The sequence below is a fragment of the Pristiophorus japonicus genome, chromosome 4, assembly GCF_044704955.1.
Source record: "Pristiophorus japonicus isolate sPriJap1 chromosome 4, sPriJap1.hap1, whole genome shotgun sequence".
NCBI classification, from domain to species: domain Eukaryota; kingdom Metazoa; phylum Chordata; class Chondrichthyes; family Pristiophoridae; genus Pristiophorus; species Pristiophorus japonicus.
The window spans coordinates 69,500,263-69,526,561 of NC_091980.1; the positions used below are offsets into that span (position 1 = coordinate 69,500,263).

The following is a 26,299-nucleotide window of genomic DNA, read 5'->3' on the forward strand; positions in this document are numbered from 1 at the left end:
TCGTAGGAAATAGGTAGTCACCTGAACCACTACTATGGGACTTTAATTTGTGCTGATATTACTTCAATCAATAATAATACCTGTAACAAGCTGTTCTGTTGTGGGGGGGGGGGGGGGGGGGCGGGGTGCGGTTCGGTTCAGGTGAGCAGAAATTTAAAAAGTCTAAGTCAAAGAGCAAGTCGAAGGCAATAGAGCAGGGTAGCACTGGGGGAAATGATAACCAGAGCGTGTCAGGAGGGGACAGAATGTATAAACATAAGAGTGTATCAGAGAGTGGGGTCAAAGTAGGAAAAAATGGTAAAAAAACAAAATTAAAAGCTCTTTATCTGAATGCATGCAGCATTTGTAACAAAATAGATGAGTTGACGGCACAAATAGAAATAAATGGACATGATCTGATAGCCATTACAGAGACGTGGTTGCAAGGTGATCAAGGCTGGGAACTAAATATTCAGGGGTATTTGACAATTCGGAAGGATAGACAGAAAGGAAAAGGAGGTGGGGTAGCTCTGTTAATAAAGGATGAGATCAGTGCAGTAGTGAGAAATTATATTGGCTCAGAAGATCAAGATGTAGAATCAGTTTGAGTGGAGATAAGGAATAATAAGGGGAAAAAGTCACTGGTGGGCGTAGTCTATAGGCCCTCAAACAGTAGCTACACTGTTGGACAGAGTATAAATCAAGAAATATTGGAGGCTTATTTTTTAAAAAACGGCAATAATCATGGGCGATTTTAATCTTCATAGTGATTGGACAAATCAAATTGGCCAAGGTAGCCTTGAGGAAGAGTTCATAGAGTGTATCTGGGATAGTTTCCTTGAACAGTATGTTGCGGGACCAACCAGGGAACAGGCTATCTTAGATATGGAACTGTGTAATGAGACAGGATTAATAAATGATCTCCTAGTAAAGGATCCTCTAGGAAAGAGTGACCACAGCATGGTTGAATTTCAAATTCAATTCGAGAGTGAGAAAGTTGTATCTCAAACTAGTGTCCTAAGCTTAAATAAAGGAGACTACAAAGGTATGAAAGCAGAGTTGGCTAAAGTGGACTGGGAAAATAGATTAAAGTGTAAGACGGTTATGAGCAGTGGCGGACATTTAAGGAGATAGCTGATAACTCACAAAATAAATATATCCCAATGAGAAGGAAAGACTGTAAGAGAAGGGATAACCATCCGTGGCTAACTAAGAAAATAAAGGATGGTATCAAATTGAAAACAATGGCATACAAAGTGACCAAGATTAGTGGGAGGCCAGAGTATTGGGAAACTTTTAAAAACCAGCAAAGAACGACTAAAAAAATAATAAAGGGAGGAAAAATAGATTATGAAAGTAAACTAGCAAGAAATATAAAAACAGATAGTAAGAGGTTCTACAGGTATATAAAAAAAAGAGTGGCTAAAGTAAATGTTGGTCCCTTAGAGGATAGAAACATAGAAACATAGGTGCAGGAGTCGGCCATTCGGCCCTTCTAGCCTGCACCGCCATTCAATGAGTTCATGGCTGAACATGCAACTTCAGTACCCACTTCCTGCTTTCTCGCCATACCCCTTGATCCCCCGAGTAGTAAGGACTTCATCTAACTCCCTTTTGAATATATTTAGTGAATTGGCCTCAACAACTTTTTGTGGTAGAGAATTCCACAGGTTCACCACTCTCTGGGTGAAGAAGTTTCTCCTCATCTCGGTCCTAAATGGCTTACCCCTTATGCTTAGACTGTGACCCCTGGTTCTGGACTTCCCCAACATTGGGAACATTCTTCCTGCATCTAACCTGTCTAAACCCGTCAGAATTTTAAACGTTTCTATGAGGTCCCCTCTCATTCTTCTGAACTCCAGTGAATACAAGCCCAGTTGATCCAGTCTTTCTTGATAGGTCAGTCCCACCATCCCGGGAATCAGTCTGGTGAATCTTCGCTGCACTCCCTCAATAGCAATAGGATGAGATTGAGGAATTAATAACGGGGAACATGGAGACGACAGAAGACTTTCGCAATTATTTTGTATGGGTCTTCACGGTAGAAGACACGAAAAACATCCCAATAATGGATAATCAAAGGGCTATAGGGAGGGAGGAACTTAAAACAATCACCGTCACTAAAAAATAAGTACTTGGTAAAATAATGGGACTAAAGGCGGGCAAGTCCCCTGGACCTGATGGCTTGTATCCTAGGGTCTTAAAAGTGGCTGTAGAGATAGTAGATGCATTGGTTGTAATCTACCAAAATTCCCTGGATTCTGGGGAGGTCCCAGCGGATTAGAAAACCGCAAATGTAATGCCACTATTTAAAAAGGAGGGAGACAGAAAGCAGGAAACTTTTGACCAGTTAGCCTAACATCTGTCATTGGGAAAATGCTGGAGTCCATTATTAACAAAGCAGTTTGAAAAATCATAATTTAGTCAAGCAGAGTCAGCATGGTTTTATGAAAGAGAAATCAGGTTTGACAAATTTGCTGGAGTTCTTTGAGGATGTAATGAGCAGGCTGGATAAGGGGGAACGAATGGATGTGGTGTATTTGGATCTCCAGAAGGCATTCGATAAGGTGCCACATAAAAGGTTACTGCACTAGCTGGAGGTTCACGGGATTGGGAGTAATATATTAGCATGGATAAAGGATTGACTAACTAACAGAAAACAGAGAGTCGGGATAAATGGGTCATTTTCCGGTTGTCAAACAGTAACTAGTGGGGTGCCACAGGGATTGGTGATGGGGCCTCAACTATTTACAATCTATATTAATGATTTGGATGAAGGGACCGAGTGTAATGTAGCCACATTTGCTGATGATACAAAGATGGGTGGGAAAGCAAGTTGCGAGGAAGACACAAAAAATCTGCAAAGGGATATAGACAGGCTAAGTGAGTGGGCAAAAATTTGGCAGATGGAGTATAATGTGGGAAAGTGAGATTATCCACTTTGGCAGAAAAAATAAAAAGACAAATTATTATTTAAATGGAGAAAAATTACAAAATGCTGCAGTACTGAGGGACCTGGAGGTCCTTGTGCATGAAACACAAAAAGTTAGTATGCAGGCAGAGCAAGTAATCCGGAAGGCAAGTGGAATGTTTGCTTTTATTGCAAGGGGGTGGAGTATAAAAGAAGATAATTCCTGCTACAACTGTACAGAGTATTGGTGAGACCACACCTAGAGTACTGCGTATTTAAGGAGGGATATACTTGCATTGGAGGCAGCTCAGAGAAGGTTCACTAGGTTGATTCCTGAGATGAAGGGGTTGACTTATGAAGAAAGGTTGAGCAGGTTGGGCCTGTACTCATTGGAGTTTAGAAGAATGAGAGGTGATCTTATTGAGACATATAAGAGAATGAGAGGGCTTGACAAGGTAGATGCAGAGAGGATGTTTCCACTCATGTGGGAATCTTGAACTAGGGGGCATAGTTTTAGAATAAGGGGTTGTCCATTTAAAACTGAGATGAGGAAGAATTTCTTCTCTCAGAGGGTTGTAAATATGTGGAATTCTCTGCCCCAGAAAGCTGTGGAGGCTGGGTCTTTGAATGTATTTCATTATCATCATAGGCAGTCCCTCGGAATCGAGGAGGACTTGCTTCCACTCTTAAAATGAGTCCTTAGGTGGCTGAACAATCCAATATGAGAACCAAAGTCTCTGTCACAGGTGGGACAGTCGTTGAGAGAAGGGGTGGGTGGGACTGGTTTGCCACACATTTTTTCCACTGCCTGCGCTTGATTTCTGCATGCTCTCGGGGATGAGACTCGAGGTGCTCAGCATCCTCCCGGATGCACTTCCTCCACTGAATATATTTAAGAGATAGACAGATTTTTGAGTGATAAGGGAGTAAAGGGTTATGGGGAGAAGGCAGGGAAGTGGAGTTTATCCCGTGATCAGATCAGCCATGATCTTATTGAATGGGGAAGCAGGCTCGAGGGGCCAAATGACCTACTCCTGCTCCTATTTATGTTCTTATGACTATGATTCCCTACACAATAAATAAATAAATACAGATGAAAAATGTAGACCCTCTACTCAACAGGGCAGGGATTCGTCCTTTATATTTTTTCACCCTCAAATTTTGAAGCAGGGATATAGTAGACCATTTCTACCAATGCTTCAGGTAAATTCCTATGGTGCTGACAAGAAAGCAGGCAGGCAAGATTTAAAATTATGTAATAATTTTCTTAGGGTTCTAATTCTATTTCTCATCTCAAATATTTCAAAGCTTCTTTAATCATTCTGATCAAAGTATTATTCAGACGCTACAGATTGCCATTATTTTATTTGAATTGTTTGGAGCCTTTAAACCACTCTGCTCTGAACTGTGCCATGTAGGGCAATACCAAGCAGAGGTGGTATCTGCAGATCACAATAATACATCTCCTTGGGCTTGGTCAAAGACAGCATTGGAAGAGCGGCCAGACTCTAATGCAAGAAAAAGCAGGAACATGGAGGAGAAAGCAATATACACCAGAAAAATAAAATGTAGTGCATTCTACGTGCTCCCCTCTCACTAGCAAATATTTTAACAGTCAAAAAACTAAGCCAGTAGTGAATGAATCCTGGAACACGATACCAGCATAAGAAAGTTTTCTGCAAATAAACTATCACTAACATATTTAGAAAGTCTTGCATTCAGTGTGCAACAATCTTCACCTTTCAGGTGCAACAGTCAGTTGTGATTTCATTTATAAAACAGTAAAAATCCTGAACAGGATCCGGAACCTACTGAACAGGATAAAGAACCTTCCAACAAATAAGCAGAAAGTGGAAATCAAAACACACTAATCATGAATCGAGTCAGCAAACAACTAGAGGAACCAATGATTTTGGCCTCAATCTTGTATTGCACATACAAACCATTTTACAAAAGCACTTTATATTACAACACACTTTGGGTTGAATTTTAACCTGGAAGAGCACGTGGGTTTGGGTAAGGATGGGGGATTAAAACCGGGAAAAATGTCAGCTCTTTGGGAATCCAGCTGCAACCCACCGACTTCAGCATTTAACTCGGATGCAGTAGGCTGCGTGCATGCAACCCCCACGGGTGAGAAGGGTTACCAATTACCATCTGTTAATCGCTCAATTAGAGCAATATTAACACACTTTTGACTGACGTCAGATCCACGGCTTTCCCAGACTTCCTGAAACTCGCCAGTGAATGCAAGGCGAGTACACAGCCGCAAATGAATCAATCTAAGCAAAATATACCAATAAATACTCAGTATTTTCAGCTGTAGTACATATTACAAAATTGTAAACAGACAATTACTTGGGTTGGTTAAGCAGTCACAAAATTCTAAAGTACTCAAAGCATAAATACAAGGTAATATTGCTAGTTTTAAAATAAAGAACTCAATAACCTTTGTGCTTGCCACTCCAATTTCAGGTCCAGCGTTAATGTGTATACCACAATCAGTTTCTCGAGAAATAGAGCTTCCAACTGTGTTTGTAACGCCAATAGTCAAGGCACCATGACCCTTACAGTATCGCAGAGCCATGAGTGTATCTGCAGTTTCACCTGTTAGATAGATTTTAGCATGATGTAAAATTTTGTTTTACAATCAATTTTGTTCTCTTCAAATCAGTTAAATTGCAAGAATACAAAATTACTACAGATAACTTTATTTTCCAAATTAATAATGTTCAATGTTGTTAAATAAGCAGATTCCAAGATATCTCTTCAGAACTGCAGAAAGGATATTTTCCTCATGATTGCATGCAGATGCACAAGTTATTACAAGAAATAATAAAAGACATCAAACTTCAAAAAGCTGGTTTTAATGCACACCTGACTGGCTAATAAAAAAGCAGACATCATCTCTAAAAATAGGAGTACTTCTGTCTAAGAAATCACTGGCAAGTTCAACCATCACTGGCAGTTCAGTTAGTTCTTCCAATACTTGACGTGTCTACATTGAACAAAAATATTGGATAAAATGATCAAACATAAATGTATGAATCTACATTGGTTGCAAGATGGCATTTGTAAAAATAAAGGATAACCATTCCTAACTACATAAATATCCATACTTATGCACAGTTTAATCTAGTCTTTTCAAGTTTTCTATAATCATTCACGGTTCTTCAACTATGATGAACAAACTCCAGATACAGTATAGAATTAACAGCACAGAAACAGCCCAGTCTGGTTCAGTATTTTTTGCTGAGGGATAAATTTTGACCAGGACACCAGGAGAATTCGCCTGTATTTTTTCCAAATAGTGCCATGGGATCTTTTACATCCATCTAATAGGGCAGATGGAGCCTTGGCTTAATGTCTCTTTTGTATTGTGGGCATTCTTGTCCTTTAATCATAAGACCTGAATGAAATGCTGACGGTTTCCTTCAGCCTATCAAAGCTAGGCAATTGGCGACTGTGCTTTTCTAAACAGGGATGCAAGAACAGACAGATTGTAAGTGGACATTGGAGAGTCTTTTGTGAGCCTATCCACATGAGGTAAATGTTTTGAGAGATGAAAGGTATGTCATGCAAGAACATGGGCAGGTGGGAGAGACAGCCAAGGGTATATCAAATTTAGAAAGCATCTCATGTGAGTATGCAGCTGATTGAGGGGAAGCACGAATGTGTTGCAGGCATGCAATTGAAGATCCCTACAAAGAGATAAGTGGAGAATTCACTTTGCTTGGCAAATTTCTTCAGGCTATTAAATGTCTTCATAATTTGGGAGAATGACATCTTTATTGCAGAGACTGCACTAGATTCATAGAATGGTCACAACATGGAAACAGGCCATTCAGCCCGTGCCGGCTCTCAGCTAGTCCCACTCCCCTATCCTTTCCCCCGTAACCCTGCAATTTTTTTTTCCTTCAGATATTTATCCAACTCCCTTTTGAAAGATAAGATTGAGTCTGCTTCCACCACCCTTTCAGGCAGTGCATTCCAAATCCCAACCACTCGCTGCGTAAAAAAGTTTTTTCTTACATCGCCTTTGGTTCTTTTGCCAATCACCTTAAATCTGTGTCCTCTAGTTCTCGACCCTTCTGCTCATGGGAACAATTTCTCTCTATCTACTCTGTCCAGACCTTTCATGATTTTGAACCCCTCTATCAAATCTTCTCTCGATCTTCTCTGCTCCAAGGAGAACAAACCCAGCATCTCCAGTCTATCAACATAGCAGATGTCCCTCATTTCTAGAATAATTCTCGTAAATCTTTTCTGTACCTTCTCTAAGGCCTTCATATCATTCCTAAAGTGTGGTGCCCAGAATTGGACACAGTACTCCATAAGAACATAAGAAATAGGAACAGGAGTAGGTCATACGGCCCCTCGAGCCTGTTCCGCCACTCAATAAGATCATGGCTGATCTGATCATGGACTCAGCTCCACTTCCCTGCTCGCTCCCATAATCCCTTATCATTTAAGAAACTGTCTATTTCTGTCTTAAATTTATTCAATGTCCCAGCTTCCACAGCTCTCTGAGGCAGCGAATTCCACAGAGTTAAAACCTCTGAGAGAAGAAATTTCCCTTCATCTCAGTTTTAAATGGGCGGCCCCTTATTCTAAAATCATGCCCTCTAGCTCTAGTCTCCCCCATCAGTGGAAACATCCTCTCTGCATCCATCTTGTCAAGCCCCCTCATAATCTTATACTCCATCTTATAATCCATAAGATCACCTCTCATTCTTCTGAATTCCAATGAGTAGAGGCCCAACCTACTCAACCTTTCCTCATAAGTCAACCCCCTCATCTCCGAAATCAACCTAGTGAACCTTCTCTGAACTGCCTCCAAAGCAAGTATATCCTTTCATAAATATGGAAACCAAAACTCCAGTTGGAGACGAACCAGTGTTTTATACAGGTTCATCATAATTTTGAACTCTATACCTCTATTTATGAAACCCAAGATCTCGTAAGCCTTTTTAACTGTTTTCTTAACCTGCCCTGCCACCTTCAATGATTTATGCACACATTCTGTCTCTCTGTTCGTGCATCCCCTTTCGGATTGTACCCTTTAGTTTATCTGTCCTCTCATTCTTTCTACAAAATACATAATTTCACACTTTTGTGCATTAAACTTCTTCTACCTCGTCTGCCCATTTCACCAGCCTGTCTGTGTCTTCCTGAAGTCTATCACTCTCCTCCTCACTGTTCATTATACTTCCAAGTTTTGGGTCATCTGCACATTTTGAAATTGTGCCCTGCCCTGCCCAGGCACCTTTCCCAGGCCACACTGGCTGCAGCTCGCTAAGGAGGGTGCCCCTCAGATCCAAAAGGCCAGGACCTCACTTAACATCACCTCCAGGATTTGGTACCATTGGTTGTACTTTATCCTCCAACTGCCAAACAGGAACTGCAGGTACAGCTCTGCACAGGAATTCCTGCCCCTGTCAAGCTTTACATTCCTACCGTGTGATTTAAACGATGCTGGTAGCGCACCAATCATATGTTGCCTGTTTATAAGGGGACCCTGGAAAACCAGAGGAGATTGCTCATCTCTGCTGATGCAATCACCTGGGAGTGGCATTTCCAACACAATGGGCCCAAGTTTCCCCAGGAGTTGCTCCTATTTTTTTGGAGCAACTAGTTTTTTTTTGGAGTACCTTAAAAATTGCAATTTTCCCCATTTAGTTTGCTCCAGTTTAAGTGGGTTAGTTCAGTTCAGTTTTTTTTCTAAAAGAGGGCGTTACCAGCCACTTAAGCCTGTTTTGGCCATTTAAGCAAGTTTAGCCAGCGAAAAGTTACTCCAAACTAACTTAGGCCAGCGTATGTGTCCACTTTTGTACGCTCAGAAAAGCCTTGGAGACTTAAGAAATCCGCGCAGGCAGCCAGAGATGGTGGGGAGGAGGGGGAAGAGAAGCTAGAGGATTTTCCAACGCACTAAAGACCTTCACAACAACATTAAAGAAGCATAAGTAAATTTAAAGCACTAAGCACTAAACAAAGCAGTACATTTAAAGCACCAAGCACTAAACAAAGCACAAAAATAAGCATTCAATAACAAATAAAAATACAAGGAAGCCGAGAGGACCTGAACCTAGCACCAAGACTTACAAAGCACTAAACAAAGCACAAAAAGTAATAAGCAATTAATTGATAAAAAATGGAAGGAACCCTGCACCTAAAGCACCAAGACCAAAGTAATAAACAATCAATCAATCAATAACAAATAAAAAATAGAAGTCCTACCTTTATGTGAAGGGAAGGCAGGGAGGGGGGGGATGGCGCTGGAGGGGTGGGAGAAAGAGGGGGGCGGGGGGGGGTGAAGAGGTGGAAGTACCCTCTTGATCAAATGGTACAAATCCTCTGGAAGGTCTGGAGCCAGCCACTTGGAATTCAGTATCCTGAGGATCTTGTTCCCAGTAACAAAACGCACCTGGGCAACATCATGGGAATCCTTTTTTTTTTGATTCAGTGAGCTTGGATTTTATTGTTTCATGTTCTGAGTCCTTTCAATTTTTTCCGTTTGGAAGGCTGCGCCCATCTTCAGGATTCATCGCCGGGGCACAACGAGAAACTCTTGCACAAGCAAAGCATTCATTTCACGGAGACCGCCCCAATCCTGCCCCCAAACTGCGGGCAACGTTAAACAGACAGTAGGTCCCATCCTACTCACGTCTTGCCCCCAACCTCTTTGCTTTCCTGCTACCCACGTCCCCACCTCCCCCCCCCTCCCCGAACATCTTCGAGACAGTTCCAAGGAACACTCGATGGCCTCAGTCAGTGACAGCAATCAAGGCTTCGGCGACATTTCCCAGATGCTCCCGGAGACCACGCTCTACTGCACTTCGAGAAATCTCCATCTCGTTCATAATGAGTTCGACATCTTTCTTCTTGATGGTCACTTTTGCCAGCTCCTTCTTCCTTTCTTGTTTAGCTTTCTGTTCCCGGCATCTCCTATCTCCGAACATTGCCGTCTCCAGGTATGAGCTCAGGATCTCCTTCTCCTCCGCATAATCGGTCACCCGCTCCAGGAGCCCATTCGGCCAGGGCTAGGGGCGGCGTGCTTCGGACCCCTCCCACACAGCCTGCAGAGATTCGGGGGCGAGGAGCTACTGCACATGTGCGCGCACTCTAGCGCGCATGTGCAGAGGTCCCAGCACTGTTTCCAGCGCCGGGACCTGGCTCCGCCCCCCCACTGGATGTGGTGTGCCACGCCGAGACCAAAGAAATCCCGAGGAGCGGGGAAAATTCCTCAGTAAGTTTTAGGCGCGCTTTTTGTTCCAGAAAGCCGGCGCTTCTAACCGTCGGGGCAAACATGTGCCCAATAAAACTAGGGCTAAATTTATGGAACTGGTAGTGTAGCAAAATATTTGCACTTTAAAAAAAAATCCTTTTTAAGCAGAGGTTTTAACAATCTACTTCAATTCATCTCAAACTAAGTTTTGTGCTTAGTTCTCCCCCAAACACCACCCCATTTTCATTTTTCTGTTCCTAACATCAAGGGTGCCAAGAGCAAGGAAAGCCTGCAGTGAGGATTAGCTAAGGATCACTGGTTAGGCTGCTCACCATGCTCTCCCCATTTGTACCTGAAAATTCCAAATGGAGTCCTACAACCGGCATAAGTTTTGCATAGGCATTCCTACATGTTTCAAGTGGGCATGCTGCGTACCCATTTACATCCAAGAGACGACCTCATTTCCGCCCCACCCACCAATTTTCCAAGTTGACTACACATTTTTCAGGCGAAAAATGGGTCAGCGGCAATTGAAAATCGTCCCAGAATGTCAAATGTTTAGTTCAACAATATTAATTTGTGGGGGGGGGGGGGAAAGACGAGAATTTATTTTAAAAACTATATGTTATGAGCTAAACAAAAATAATAAATCTAAAATAGTGTTGTAAAAGATGATGCTCCTAAAGGTAGCTGAAGTTTAGATTTTAAAAAATTGCACAGCACAACTTTGAATGTTCATACTTACTGCCACTGCAGCGTGGTAACTAGTACCACAGCCAATCAAGAGCAAGCGTCTGCACCTTTTTATTTCTTTTAGGTGGTCTTTCAATCCACCCAGTGTAACTGTAATAATTGAAAGATATTAATGATTATAAAACACTGTATGCCTTCACTTTTTAATAAAAAGCGCATTTAAAATACTAGTAACTTGCCAACTGATGGTTGACAGATCATAGTGAAACTGACTTTTGCTTCACAAATGCAAATCTGAAGCATATATTACCTGTGCTTGTTTCAAAGTTTACTCTTCCTCGCAAAGTATTAACAACAGATTCTGGCTGTTCAAAAATCTCTTTCTGCATGAATGCACTGAAGTTACCTGCATCAAAAAATTGAAATTACTGATTACTTGCCCCCAAATATTTAAGATACACCTGGAAATGCTTATCTCAACAAATGTTTATGGCACTCAAGTCTACTGTTCAACTTAGGGCTCATGAAACATAACACATCAACTAAGCCAGTAATAAAAAATCTGTAGGACATCCTCACTCCACAGGGGATAAAAGATCAATTAAACAGACTGGGAAATTTAAATAAATAATTTAAGTGCAGCATACAGAAGTGAGAAAGCGGGGGAGAAATAAAAGAAAGAACAGTTTAGTAAAACCCCAACAATTAGCCAAATTTGTGTTTGGAAAATGATTCATCAATTCCAGGTTTACAAACATTTTAGTGCAATGAAGCCATGGAGCATGAACAAAATCTTGTTGGAACTGTTAAAGCAACAGTGCTTTCCTTCTGATGTTCAAAATATGATAAAACGCTGACTACATTTATGATGCTAATATAGGATCTTCACTCTGAAGACACAAAGAAACGTAGATGAAATATTTAAGCTTCAAAAAAGTATCAAAGAAAAAAATACAACATTAGAAAAGTACAAGGTACCGGTATATGTAATGCTAGAATAATAAAAATACAAAGGAAAGGATTGAGACAGAGGAGGGAATAGATAGGGATGGGAAAACGAGGCAATCAAAAGTGTTACAAATTCTTGTTAACTTTATCTGAATTTAGTTACGATTACCCGGTACAACTAAACAAATTAATGGTTTAAAAACCACTCCTAAGAGAGTCGCTTTATATTTTAAAATATTAGAGATAACTGTAATATTGGTATTTCAGCATTACAACCGATCCAGGGAATTCCAGTCAAGTACATTGCTGGTACAAGTAAATTAGTGCTATATTTAATAGACTGATGTTGAGCTGACATTCATTTATTCTGCCTCATCAGGGAAAGCAACGCTCAGTATATACATACTGTAACAAATATACAGTTCTCTGCTCATTGGCTCCTACTTGGGTTTATAATTGTTTTTTCACATTCCACTCACCTTTCATTATTTGATGTAATTCCATCTGCAGAGTGTGTATGGCTCTAGATGCCAAATCGCCCACTGATCTTTCAACACGGTGAATGGAGAGACAACCATCAGCCACTACAGCAATGTCATCGTCTTCCAGAAATATAACTCTGTTTGTGTGCTCAATGATTGCACTGTTGAAGAATGATTAAGATATTGTTGAAGAATTGATTAAAGATGTATTTTCTAATAACCTGACACATAATTGTAACTAAGAAATGTACAACTGCATAACACTCATGTATTACTATTTCCTGTGTATGTGCATTACAGCAACATTTGTAAAGTCAATAACAGATATTTTCACAATTTTCCCTACATTAAAAATCTGTCCAGATGTCATTGAACATTTTCCCCAGTAAAAAACACAGCAATAGTAAGGGACTTTCTTGTGCAGCAGCAACTTTAAAGGATGTGTTTATTTGTACTAATGGAAAGGCAGCCATTTCTGTGATTGGCTCTCCATTATCACATGACCTATTGCTGATTGGTCCCCTTGGGGGAATAAGCCACACCTTGAAGTTCCTCTGGAATTTATAACTGGAACCGCCCAGCCCACGTTCTGACTGACTTTTCAATTTGTAATTCGATCCATTTTGACTTCAGAAGCCAGAGGTGAGATCTCCCCAAAAGCCACCAAGTTCCAGCCGAAGTCTGTTACTCCAGCGCAAGTGCATCCCTCCCCCAGCTGAAGACCCTTACCCCAGCACATGTGCTGCCTCCCCCAGCCAAGTTCTAGTTGAAGTCCCTTACCCCAGCGCAAGTGCATCCCTCCCCCAGCTGAAGTCCTTTAACCAAGCGCAAGTGCACAACCTTATTATCCCCCCCCACCCCCCCATAGATGGGGCATTGTGTGCAGATTGTTAACGTTTATTGGGTATGAAGTGAATAGCGACAGTGTCATGGATTTCATCTACTCCAACGATGTCCCTTGTAACACACGCACCGAGCTTGCACGCACCAGGGGGTTGGAATAACGTGATCCGTCTTCCCAAGTTCCCCCTCTCCCTTCTGATCCCCTCCCACCTGTGTCTCTTTCCCCTCGCACCTCCACCCCCCCCAGACTCTCTCTCTTTCCTCACCCCGCCAGATGCTCTCTCTCTCTCTCTCTCCCTCGCCCAGGCTCTCTCCCCCAGTGTCTGCCGTGTCTGTCTCTCTCTCCCTCCCCCACACCCCACCCCCAACCAGGCTCTCTTTCTCTTCCCCACCCCTAGGCTCTCTTTCCTCCCCCCCCCACCCCTCTCCCCAGGCTCTCTCTTCTCTCTCCTCATGGAGCATGTTATGGTGCCGCTTGACTCTACGCAAACTGTCGCTGAGAAAGGAGCTGGTCCTGGCCGCATGCTGCCTGATCAGAGGCTCGGGGCTGCTGGAGCTTTGGGGCTGCCGATGGATCAGAGGCAGATGAGGCAACGTGGTGTTCAGGGCCGGTTCCGGCGTCGGGGGGAGGGGGGTGCAAGGAGGAAAAAGGAGAATGCATGCGCAGAAAAAGCTTAGTGGAAATTGTGCTGGGGGCGGGGTGGCGGAGTCGGAGACTATTTGTCCTAACTCTCGCTCTACGCATGCGCAGAAGTAAGAGTTAGGACAAATAGTCACTCCGTTTTTTAAACTTCAGTGTTCAGTGTTACCTCAATGAAGCACCCTGGAATGTTTTACTACATTAAAGGTGCTATATAAATGCATGTTGTTATTGTGTACCTGTTTGGCAATGGTCTTGTCCACTTAAGCAAGAAACAAAAGAACAAAGCATTTGTATTGTGCCTCATCACATCTTCAGGACATCCCCCAGTACTTCACAATCAATTAATTACTTTGAAAGTGTAGTCATTATAATGTAGGCAGATGCAGCAGTCTATTTCCACACAGCAAGGTCCCACAAATAAGATTAATGTGTGTGTTTTTGGTCCTTTGGTTGAGAGAAGAATATTGGTCAGAACACCAAAAGACCCTGTTCTTCTTCATATAGTGCCATGGGATCTTTAATGGAATTCAAATCACTGGGATAGATGGAGAAGGCATCAATTTATCTCATCTGTAATAAGGCACCTCTGACAATGTAGCACTCCCTCACTGCTGCACTGAATTATCAGCTTAGTTTATGTGCTAATGTCCTGAAACCCACAGCCATCTGGTTTAAGAGATTACTAATGATTGCGCCAAGCTGGCAATTTATAACACAGCAATTGCTTCATACAGTTTTATAATTAAGTTTTACTCTGAATACAAGCTTCTGTGGAGGCAGATGAATATCCACTAAGTGATACTATAAAGTATCCAATAGTCACATCTTTCTTTTAATAAAAGGAAAACATTTCTTCAGAAGCGTTTAAATTAACTGGCCCACATTCAAAGAAAGCAACAGTATAAAAACAGAAACTACCGGAAATACTCAGGTCAGGCAGCATCTGTGGAGGGAGAAACAGAGTTAACATTTCAGGTCGATGAACTCGGTTTCGCTCTCTACAAATGCTGCCTGATCTGAGTATTTCCGACAGTTTCTGTTTATATACTGTTGCTTTCTTTGAATGCGGGCCAGTTAATTAAACTCTTTCCAGCATTTTATGTTTTTATTTCAGATTTCTAGCATCCACAGTATTTTGCTTTGGTACATTTTTGGTCTATTAATTAGCATGTCAATGTTTTTGACTTTAGCAAATCACTAGCACAGATTACAACTGGAGTCTTTGAAAAAAAAATACAAACAAAATAAAAAAGTATTGTTTTGCACTTACCTAGCATCAGATGCAAAGTAAAATTCAACAGTTTCCTCCTCTCCAGTGAGATGCAGGCACTTAAAATTTTCAGTCTCAATTCGGTGTCCCTTGGTTGTACTGCCATTTTTGTTACTGTTGTCTATAGTGAAAAAAGAACTTCAGTAAATCATATAGTTGAGTGCTTTTGCTAAAAAATAAATTAACAATTACAAAGGAAAATAAGGAACTCCTTCCGAAAATAAAAAAGTATCACACAGCCCTGAGTTTTTTGTTGTGAAAGTTTCAAAGTGTAACATGTGGTGCCTTTCTGAGGGAGTGTTACACAATCTTTCGGATGAGATGTTAAACAGAGACCCAGTCTACTCTCTCAGGTGGACATAAGATGGCTCTATTCGAAGAAGAGCAAGGGAGTTCTCCTGGTGTCCTGGGCAATAGTTATCCCTCAGCCACTAGAATAGTTTAATTTGTCATTTATCTTAGTGCTGTTTGTAGGACCTTGCTGTGTGCAAATTGGCCGTCACATTTCCCTACATTACAACAGTAACCATACTTGGAAAAATAATTAATTATTTGAGAAATGCTTTGGGACATCCTGAAAGATGCTATACAAATGCAAGTTTTCTTTCTTTCAATTCTAATTATAGATTTCTTGTGACCATTTACAGTAAAGCTTAAGAGGACGCTTACTGATTACCAAAACTTTCCTCACCAGACTTGTTTAATCTTGGGGTGGGGGGTTACAATTTAATGATTCAACTATAGCAGCTCCAATTATACATCATAGTTCAAATCACTCCTAATTAGCAACAACAATCAAAAGTTTGAGCCTAGGGCCAGAATTTAAGTTTCTGTTTAGCTAAAACCCAGTTAAGCTCTGATTAAAAAAGATTCATATTTTTGTATTTTTGGCAGACAACGGTCAATTAACAATACAAAAAAGCTATATCATTTGGAACAAATATTGACTGGCTGACTTATACATTAATGGCCGACTTACGTGTTTGGTACACGATTGGAATCTGGTCAGTGGATAGCTTGTACTTGCTGTGAACACCAATCAGCAGGGGGCTCCCTCGCCTAAAGAAATTGAAAAAAATAACACTGAATTTTCTCATTTAAATTCTTATTTACAAGTTTAAATTTAGAGGGAATAGCACAACTGAAATCATGCAGCATTCACAAGTATTCAGGTTCACTAAGTCAATAAGTTTTTAATATAGTACAATAAGTAGATTGTCCCAAGTTACAATTGCTTCACTTCTTAAGAGTTGCTTTATTTTCAAACAGTATACTAGTAATAAATGCCTTTTCAAAAATCTTTTAGTGTTTAGCTAAATCAATTCCTCTGTTGATATACTGCAAAGTAATTGTGATGCCTGGTTTGGAATTCTCTCAGTAAACACTTTAGGATTGATTTTAACCTTGCCTGTTCCATGGAAACTGGGCAAGCAGGAAGTTAAAATCATTATGGCAACTTAACTGCTGCCTTCCAGCTGGTTGGAATTTTAACTTGCTCTTTTGAGCTGGTGAGCAGGACAGCCGCTGGAAGCCAGCAGGATCCTACTTTAAATATGCAGATCGGGACACGATGATGTCATCGGGCCTCGACTGCAATTTTAACCCCAGGCCAGTACCGGGAAGCTAATATGGTTTCCCCACCGGGACTGGAGCAGGGGTGCTCTGTTGAGCCCAACAAGGAAACCTTGGGCCTACCCCAAGCTTCCCTTCCCATCCCCCAACAGCATTGCCCATCTGACCCTCTCCTAGCCATTTAATTTACTGTTGGAGACCATTCTGTTTGGACTCTGGCAGCATCCTCCTGCCACCCAAAATCCTGCACCCCGCCTGCTGGCCAGCTATCACGTCCCACCGGGTTCGGGTGGGAGACTGGCAGGGGCTGTGCCGATTAGGCCCAAGAGTTAAAATTTCCCGAGTCTCGCATTGCTCAGAAATCGGACGGTTTGCCGCCCGCCTTGGCCCAGCCAGATGACTCCTGCTGGCAGTTAAAACTGGTACTTTTGTAAATTAAAAATAAAGTTAAAGGAAATTACAATTTTTTTTCATTTTAGTACATTTTTCAGTGCTCAATGTTAATTTACTTTGCCTGCTTGTCACCCCACATAACAGTGTCCTGTGTAATCCTTTGAACAACAGCCAAAAAGAACCTCAATTTGTACAAGAACTGCATTTAAAACTTTGTAGAATAGACTCCATTCATAACCTTTTTAGCATTGGCTGGGGGAGAAAAATTGAGCTGCATACAGCATTATTGACTATGGCAATGCATTTTAATTTATCTTTAAAGTAGCTCATAATAAATTTAATTTTATATGCAAAATTCAAGGGGTATTCAACATTCAGGAAGGATAGAATAAAAGGAAAAGGAGGTGGGGTAGCATTGCTGGTTAAGGAGGAGATTAAGGCAATAGTTAGGAAGGACATTAGCTTGGATGATGTGGAATCTATATGGGTAGAGCTGCAGAACACCAAAGGGCAAAAAACGTTAGTGGGAGTTGTGTACAGACCTCCAAACAGTAGTAGTGATGTTGGGGAGGGCATCAAACAGGAAATTAGGGGTGCGTGCAATAAAGGTGCAGCAGTTATAATGGGTGACTTTAATATGCACATAGATTGGGCTAACCAAACTGGAAGCAATACGGTGGAGGAGGATTTTCTGGAGTGCATAAGGGATGGTTTTTTAGACCAATATGTCGAGGAACCAACTAGGGGGGAGGCCATCTTAGACTGGGTGTTATGTAATGAGAAAGGATTAATTAGCAATCTCGTTGTGCGAGGCCCCTTGGGGAAGAGTGACCATAATATGGTGGAATTCTGCATTAGGATGGAGAATGAAACAGTTAATTCAGAGACCATGGTCCAGAACTTAAAGAAGGCTAACTTTGAAGGTATGAGGCGTGAATTGGCTGAGATGGATTGGCGAATGATACTTAAGGGGTTGACAGTGGATGGGCAATGGCAGACATTTAGAGACCGTATGGATGAATTACAACAATTGTACATTCCTGTCTGGCATAGAAATAAAAAAGGGAAGGTGGCTCAACCGTGGCTATCAAGGGAAATCAGGGATAGTATTAAAGCCAAGGAAGTGGCATACAAATTGGCCAGAAATAGCAGCGAACCTGGGGACTGGGAGAAATTTAGAACTCAGCAGAGGAGGACAAAGGGTTTGATTAGGGCAGGGAAAATGGAGTATGAGAAGAAGCTTGCAGGGAACATTAAGACGGATTGCAAAAGTTTCTATAGATATGTAAAGAGAAAAAGGTTAGTAAAGACAAACGTAGGTCCCCTGCAGTCAGAATCAGGGGAAGTCATAACGGGGAACAAAGAAATGGCGGACCAATTGAACAAGTACTTTGGTTCGGTATTCACGAAGGAGGACACGAACAACCTTCCGGTTATAAAAGGGGTCGGGGGGTCTAGTAAGGAGGAGGAACTGAGGGAAATCCTTATTAGCCGGGAAATTGTGTTGGGGAAATTGATGGGATTGAAGGCCGATAAATCCCCAGGGCCTGATGGACTGCATCCCAGAGTACTTAAGGAGGTGGCCTTGGAAATAGTGGATGCGTTGACAGTCATTTTCCAACATTCCATTGACTCTGGATCAGTTCCTATGGAGTGGAGGGTAACCCCACTTTTTAAAAAAGGAGGGAGAGAGAAAACAGGGAATTATAGACCGGTCAGCCTGACATCGGTAGTGGGTAAAATGATGGAATCAATTATTAAGGATGTCATAGCAGTGCATTTGGAAAGAGGTGACATGATAGGTCCAAGTCAGCATGGATTTGTGAAAGGGAAATCATGCTTGACAAATCTTCTGGAATTTTTTGAGGATGTTTCCAGTAGAGTGGATAAGGGAGAACCAGTTGATGTGGTATATTTGGACTTTCAGAAGGCGTTCGACAAGGTCCCACACAAGAGATTGATGTGCAAAGTTAGAGCACATGGGATTGGGGGTAGTGTACTGACATGGATTGAGAACTGGTTGTCAGACAGGAAGCAAAGAGTAGGAGTAAATGGGTACTTTTCAGAATGGCAGGCAGTGACTAGTGGGGTACCGCAAGGTTCTGTGCTGGGGCCCCAGCTGTTTACACTGTACATTAATGATTTAGATGAGGGGATTAAATGTAGTATCTCCAAATTTGCGGATGACACTAAGTTGGGTGGCAGTGTGAGCTGCGAGGAGGATGCTGTGAGGCTGCAGAGCGACTTGGATAGGTTAGGTGAGTGGGCAAATGCATGGCAGATGAAGTATAATGTGGATAAATGTGAGGTTATCCACTTTGGTGGTAAAAACAGAGAGACAGACTATTATCTGAATGGTGACAGATTAGGAAAAGGGGAGGTGCAAAGAGACCTGGGTGTCATGGTACATCAGTCATTGAAGGTTGGCATTCAGGTGCAGCAGGCGGTTAAGAAAGCAAATGGCATGTTGGCCTTCATAGCAAGGGGATTTGAGTACAGGGGCAGGGAGGTGTTGCTACAGTTGTACAGGGCATTGGTGAGGCCACACCTGGAGTATTGTGTACAGTTTTGGTCTCCTAACCTGAGGAAGGACATTCTTGCTATTGAGGGAGTGCAGCGAAGGTTCACCAGACTGATTCCCGGGATGGCGGGACTGACCTATCAAGAAAGACTGGATCAACTGGGCTTGTATTCACTGGAGTTCAGAAGAATGAGAGGGGACCTCATAGAAACATATAAAATTCTGACGGGGTTGGACAGGTTGGATGCAGGAAGAATGTTCCCAATGTTGGGGAAGTCCAGAACCAGGGGTCACAGTCTAAGGATAAGGGGTAAGCCATTTAGGACCGAGATGCGGAGGAACTTCTTCACCCAGAGAGTGGTGAACCTGTGGAATTCTCTACCACAGAAAGTTGTTGAGGCCAATTCACTAAATATATTCAAAAAGGAGTTAGATGAGGTCCTTACTGCTAGGGGGATCAAGGGGTATGGCGAGAAAGCAGGAATGGGGTACTGAAGTTGAATGTTCAGCCATGAACTCATTGAATGGCGGTGCAGGCTAGAAGGGCCGAATGGCCTACTCCTGCACCTATTTTCTATGTTTCTATGTTTCTATGTTTCTAAAATCTACTTATTTCACGACTGATTCACTCCCAACCCAACAGACAATAATTAGAATACCTGACTTGAAATAAAAAAACAATAATAAAAAGATAACAATCGTAAATAGGCTGTAAGAACCACAGACATTTTTGAAATTATAAGACAAGCTAGTTAACACTACAAGTGTGCGCAATGATCTGACAAAGAAGCTCAAATAGTAATTATTACAGATATCATAACCTCTCACTAACCTAGCAGCAACAGCTTCACCTGGGAAACGACTGCTCTTGAAGACAAGTGCAAATGCTCCTTCCTGCAAGTACAAAGAAAATGTCATTTCTGTTGGTAAATCTGTTTTACTGCCACCTAAAAAGCCAGAGGTAATCACTCACAAAAATGGCTATTAGAAATGCAAGAGTACACTCTCAGTATAATTACGCACAATGTTCAGACTGTTCTGCAAAAAAAATTAATAAAAGAAAATTAATTATTTGACCTTTAGAGGCATTTCCACAAAATAAAAAGACCTTCTTGGCACAGTTTCAGGAAAATAGTCTCTAGATAGCTATATTAATGATGTCATCAGCATAAAGTAAACAGGAGGCCCCAAAGTTATGTGAATCAAAATCCCAATTCAACTGTTTAATTGAATGGCTATCCAAAATACCTGTACAACTTAAAAGAATGTATTGAAATGTTTCCAACTGTTATCTACTTAGATTTTGATTAGGTAGCCAGTGCTGCCACTAAAGCATGGGTTAATTAGATAGCCAAAACAACATATTAAAAGTTGCATAGTCACTGCCCTAATCTTGGTCATAATTGTAATTTGATTTCAATACAAGTTCTTAAGTCTATATGTATTATTATTTAAGTGGGACATCTGATGGTACTCTTGATCATAAAATATTTTAAATTGCACATTTTACTTTCCATTTATGAAATATGCCTAATTTTTCAATGTCCAGCATATAGGTGATGAAATTCTATTATAAAATATACAGTGATAAAGGCTACATGAACCAGATTACTATGGATACTTAAATAACCTATATATTCCATTTACCATGCACTGTAAACATAATATTCAAATGTTTTTCTTTTTAGAAAGATAATTAATTGCAGCTCACCAGCTGTTGAACAACTCTTTCCACCAAAGTAGAAAATCTAATGTCTTCACTTTCTCTGTTGTCATACACATACTTTGTTAGTTTAGGAATCACCTCAGTATCTGTCTCAGATTCAAACTCATAATTTTTACTCTCCTGAAATGGAAAAGGACATTTAGAATATATTGGAATGAACACATTTTTACCATATGCATTACATTTTGATTTACTACAATTCTACTTACCAGAAATTTTCTGAGATCTTTGTAGTTCGTGATAATTCCATTATGGACAACCACAAATTCTAAAAATACAAAATAGCACTGTTGAACCTGTAAGTCATCAATCCTTTAAATCCATACTTGTACAAAATTAAAGAACATATTTAAGACTCATCAATGCCACCGCACATTGGCGAGTCAAAATGGTAAGACATGAATCATGCCTTGTATTCCTCTCCCAATGAATTACTGATCTTGGCAATGCTATCAAGGATGTTGGTGACAGAAGTCTCGAGTTATCCAATTTTAGATGAATTTTTTGTACAGGGTTGCCACAATGGATCATTTATACTGACCATGCAAGCAAGTAAGATCCCAGATTCAATTCCTGGTCAGTGTGTAGTTGGCTGTTTTTAGGTCAGGCTAGTGGTACATAAAGTACAATTTGTACTCAGAATTCCCAGGCAGGGTTTTGGAGAAAAATAATATTGAAAAAATAGGATATGTTGTTTCCTTTCTATGATTTATCCATCTCACACAGTATCTTTGGCAGACATGATAGGCACGTGATCTATCCCCAAGCTCTGCCAATACCATTCTGTCAGAAATGCAATTACCCACATCTGGATTACCAATTAGCAACACTTGCTTGAGAGCTAATGTAATGGACAACACTGCTCCAGAGGCCCCAATAATACCGCTTTTTCACATGAATGCCTTTAATCAGCATATTTTACACTCAACATAGCATTGTAATAAATGTAAACAATTTATGGGCCCAACTCAGTGCTGACAAATTGGGACAGATTTTGCTGAAAAAGAAACAATATCTGAAGAATGTATGCTGTTATTAATGCATAAATTGGGCAGCAACTTGGAGTGAGGCACAGATACCCCGTCAATTGTGAATTGCCACAAGTTGCGTGCCAATTCGCCACTCCACGGTTAGCCTCGTGAAAACGGCATCTTGTGCTCAACTTCCCCACGATTTTCATGAAGTTGCAGCATTTGCACATAAATTGTCCGTTAAACTCACCACAGAAAGTTAAATCTTGTAATTAATAGCTAAGCACCCTTTAAAGAACTGCCAATCAACTTCTCTTGCCCAGAAAGTCAATAATTATAAAAGTGTGGAGTCTCATTCCCTCAGGTGGTGACTTGTTTTAGGAGGTTTAAAAAATATCAAATTTGAAAGTTTTAAAATCTTTTTTCTTACTTTTCCTTTCTATCTTTTTTCTCTCTCTTAATCCAATCTTTCTTTCCCTCCGTATTTCTCTTTCTGTACCTGATTTGACACTGAATTCACCCACTCTACCATTTACTTTCAATCTATGCACCCTGGTTATTGATCACTCTGTTAAGGGAAATTGGTCCTTCCTATCCACTTTATCTAGGCCCCTCATAATTTTATACACCTCAATTAAATCTCCCCTCAGCCTCCCCTGTTCCGAAGAAAACAATCACAGCCTATCCAATCTTTCCTCATTTTCTAAATTTCTCCAATCCTGGCAACATCCTCATAAATCTCTTCTGTACACCTCTTGAGTGCAATCACATCTTTCCTGTAATGCAATGACCAGAACTGTATGCAGTACTCTAGCTGTGGCCTAACTGGTGTTTTATCCAGTTCAAACATAACCTCCCTGCTCTTATTTTCTATGCCTCAGCTAATAAAGGAAAGTATCCCATATGGCTTCTTAACCACCTTACCTACTGTCCTGCTACCTTCGAGGATCTGTGGACATGCACTCCAAGGTCCCTCTGTTCCTCTACACTTCTTAGTATCCTACCAAATTATTCCCTTGCCTTGTTAGTCCTTCCAAAATGCATTACCTCACACTTCTCCGGATTGAATCTCATTTACCACTTTTCTGCTCACCTGACCAGTCCATTGATGTCTTTCTGCAGTCTACAGCTTTCTTCCCATGAACCACACTGCCAATTTTTAAATTATCTGCAAACTTATTAATCATTCCCCCATACATTGAAGTCTAAATCATTGATGCACACCACAAAAAGCAAGGGATCTAGTACTGAACCCTGCGGAACCCCACGGAAAACAGCCTTCCAGTCACAAAAACACCAGTCGACCATTACCCTTTTTTTCCTGCCAGATTTTGGATCCAACTTGCCACTTTCTCTTAGATCACATGGGATTTCATTTTTCTGACCAGTCTGCCATGTGGGACCCTGTCAAAAGCCTTGCTACAATCCATGTAGATTACATCAAATGCACTACCCTCATCGAAACTCCTTGTTACCCACTCAAAAAATTCTATCAAGTTAGTCAGACACAAACTTCCCTTAAAAAATCCATGCTGACTGTCCTTGATTAATCAGTGTATTTCCAAATTCTAAATAAACCCTCAGGCATATCTGAAAACGAGGTGCCAACCTGGTGAAGCTACAACACAAGATTACATACATGCTAAGCAGTGTGCTACAGGCAGGGTTAAGCAATTCCACAACCAACAGATCAAATCAAAGCTCTGCAGTCCAGCCACATCCAGTCATAAATGCTGGTGGAGAATTAAACAACTAACGGAGGAGGAGGCTCCATGAACATCCCCATGCTCAATGATGATGGAACCCAGCATAAGTGCAAAAGACAAGGCTGAAGCATTTGCAACTATCTTCAGCCAGAAGAGCCAAGTGGATGATCCATCTCGGCTTCCTCCTGAGGTCACCACCATCACAGATGCCAGTCTTCAGCCAATTTGATTCACTCCATATATGATATCAAGAAAAGGCTGAGCACACTAGATACAGCAAAGGCTATGGGCCTCGATAACATTCCGCTTGTGGTGCTGAAGACCTGTGCTCCAGAACTAGTCATGCCTCTAGCCAAGCTGTTCCAGTACAGCTACAACACTGGCATCTACCCGACAAAAGTGGAAAATTGCCCAGGTATGTCCTGTCCACATAAAGCAGGACAAATCCAATCTGGCCAATAACTGCACCATCAGTCTACTCTCAACCACCAGCAAAGCGATGGAAGGGGTTGTTGAGAGTTATCAAGCGGCACTTATTCACCAAGAACCTGCTCACTGATGCTCAGTTTGGGTTCAGCCAGGACCTCTTGGCTCCAGATCTCATTACAGCCTTGGTCCAAACATGGACAAATGTCCAGAGGGAGGCGAGACAGTGATTGCCCTTGACATCAAGACAGCATTTGACCGAGTATGACACCAAGAAGTCCTAGTAAAATTGAAGTCAATAGAGATCAGGGGTAAAATCTTCACTGGCTAGAGTCTTATCTAGCACAAAGGAAGAGGGTTGTGGTTGTTGGAGGCCAATCATCGCAGCCCCAGGATATCGCTGCAGGAGTTCCTCAGGGCAGTCTCCTAGGTGCAACTAGCTTCAGCTGCTTCGTCAATGAGCTTCCTCCATCATGGGGTCAGATGTGGGAATGTTCATGAGAACATAAGAAATAGGAGCAGGAGTAGGTCATTTAGCCTCTCGAGCCTGCTCTGCCATTTAATAAGATCATGGCTGGTCTGATCTTGGGCTCGGCTCCAGTTTCCTGCCCACCCCCCATAACCCTTCACTCCCTTATCGTTCAAAAATCTTTTATCTCCACCTTAAATATATTCAATGACCCAGCCTCCACAGCTCTCTGGGGCAGAGAATTCCACATATTTATGGTCCTCTGAGAGAAGAAATTCCTCCTTATCTTAGTTCTAAATGGGCGACCTCATTCTTAAACTATGCCCCCTAGTTCTAGATTCCCCAACGAGTGGAAACATCTTCTTTGCATCTACCTTGTCGAGCCTCCTCAGTATCTTATGTTTCAATAAGATCACCTTTCATTCTTAAACTCCAATGAGTATAGGCCCAACCTGCTCAACCTTTCTTCATAAGTCAACACCTTTATCTCAGGAATCAACCTAGTGAACCTTCTCTGAACTGCCTCCAATGCAAGTATATCCTTTGTTAAATAAGGAGACCAAAACTGTACGCAGTACTCTAGGTGTGGCCTCACCAATATCCTAAACAGTTGTAGCAGGACTTTCCTGCTTTTATACTCCATCCTCTTTGCAATAAAGGTCAACATTCCATTTGCCTTCCTGATTACTTGTTGCACCCGCAGACTAACTTTGTGTGTTTCATGCACAAGGACCCCCAGGTCCCTCTCTACTGCAGCATTTTTCAATTTTTCTCCATTTAAATTATAATTTGCTTTTCTATTTTTCTGCCAAAGTGGATAACCTCACACTTTCCCACATAATACTCCATCTGCCAGATGTTTTCCCACTCACTTAACCTGTCTATATCCTTTTGCAGATTCTTTGTGTCCTCCTCACAACTTGCTTTCCCACCCATATTTGTATCATCAGAAAACGTGGCTACATTTAGGAAGGATAGACAGAAAGGAAAAGAAGGTGGGGTGGCATTGCTGGTTAAAGAGGAAATTAATGCAATAGTAAGGAAGGACATTAGCTTGGATGATGTGGAATCAGTATGGGTGGAGCTACGGAATAGCAAAGGGCAGAAAACACTAGTGGGAGTTGTGTACAGACCACCAAACAGTAGTAGTGAGGTTGGGGACAGCATCAAACAAGAAATTAGGGATGCATGCAATAAAGGTACAACAGTTATCATGGGCGATTTTAATCTATATATTGATTGGGCTAACCAAACTGGTAGCAATACGGTGGAGGATGATTTCCTGGAGTGTATTAGGGATGGTTTTCTAGATCAACTAAAGGGCTGGCCATCCTAGACTGAGTGATGTGTAATGAAAGTGCTAATTAGCAACCTTGTTGTGTGATGCTCCTTGGAGAATAGTGACCATAATATGGTAGAATTCTTTATTAAGATGGAGAGCAACACAGTTAATTCAGAGACTAAGGTCCTGAACTTAAGGAAAGGTAACTTCGATGGTATGAGGCGTGAATTGGCTAGAAT

At 41.4% G+C, this 26,299-nt stretch overlaps 1 protein-coding gene across 1 annotated transcript in view; it reads right to left on the reverse strand.

The window, feature by feature from the left end:
• Positions 1 to 26,299, reverse strand: part of LOC139262082 (glutamine--fructose-6-phosphate aminotransferase [isomerizing] 2-like) — a 66,887-nt gene that overhangs the window by 16,063 nt on the left and 24,525 nt on the right. The window contains exons 5-14 of the mRNA XM_070877235.1: positions 21,416 to 21,474; positions 21,192 to 21,326; positions 20,313 to 20,374; positions 15,974 to 16,053; positions 14,995 to 15,115; positions 12,236 to 12,399; positions 11,119 to 11,214; positions 10,861 to 10,958; positions 5,768 to 5,888; positions 5,340 to 5,497 (exon numbers count right to left, since the gene is read on the reverse strand). Of these exons, the coding sequence (XP_070733336.1) occupies positions 5,340 to 5,497; positions 5,768 to 5,888; positions 10,861 to 10,958; positions 11,119 to 11,214; positions 12,236 to 12,399; positions 14,995 to 15,115; positions 15,974 to 16,053; positions 20,313 to 20,374; positions 21,192 to 21,326; positions 21,416 to 21,474 (1,094 nt within the window). The remainder of the gene's footprint in view (positions 1 to 5,339; positions 5,498 to 5,767; positions 5,889 to 10,860; positions 10,959 to 11,118; positions 11,215 to 12,235; positions 12,400 to 14,994; positions 15,116 to 15,973; positions 16,054 to 20,312; positions 20,375 to 21,191; positions 21,327 to 21,415; positions 21,475 to 26,299) is intronic.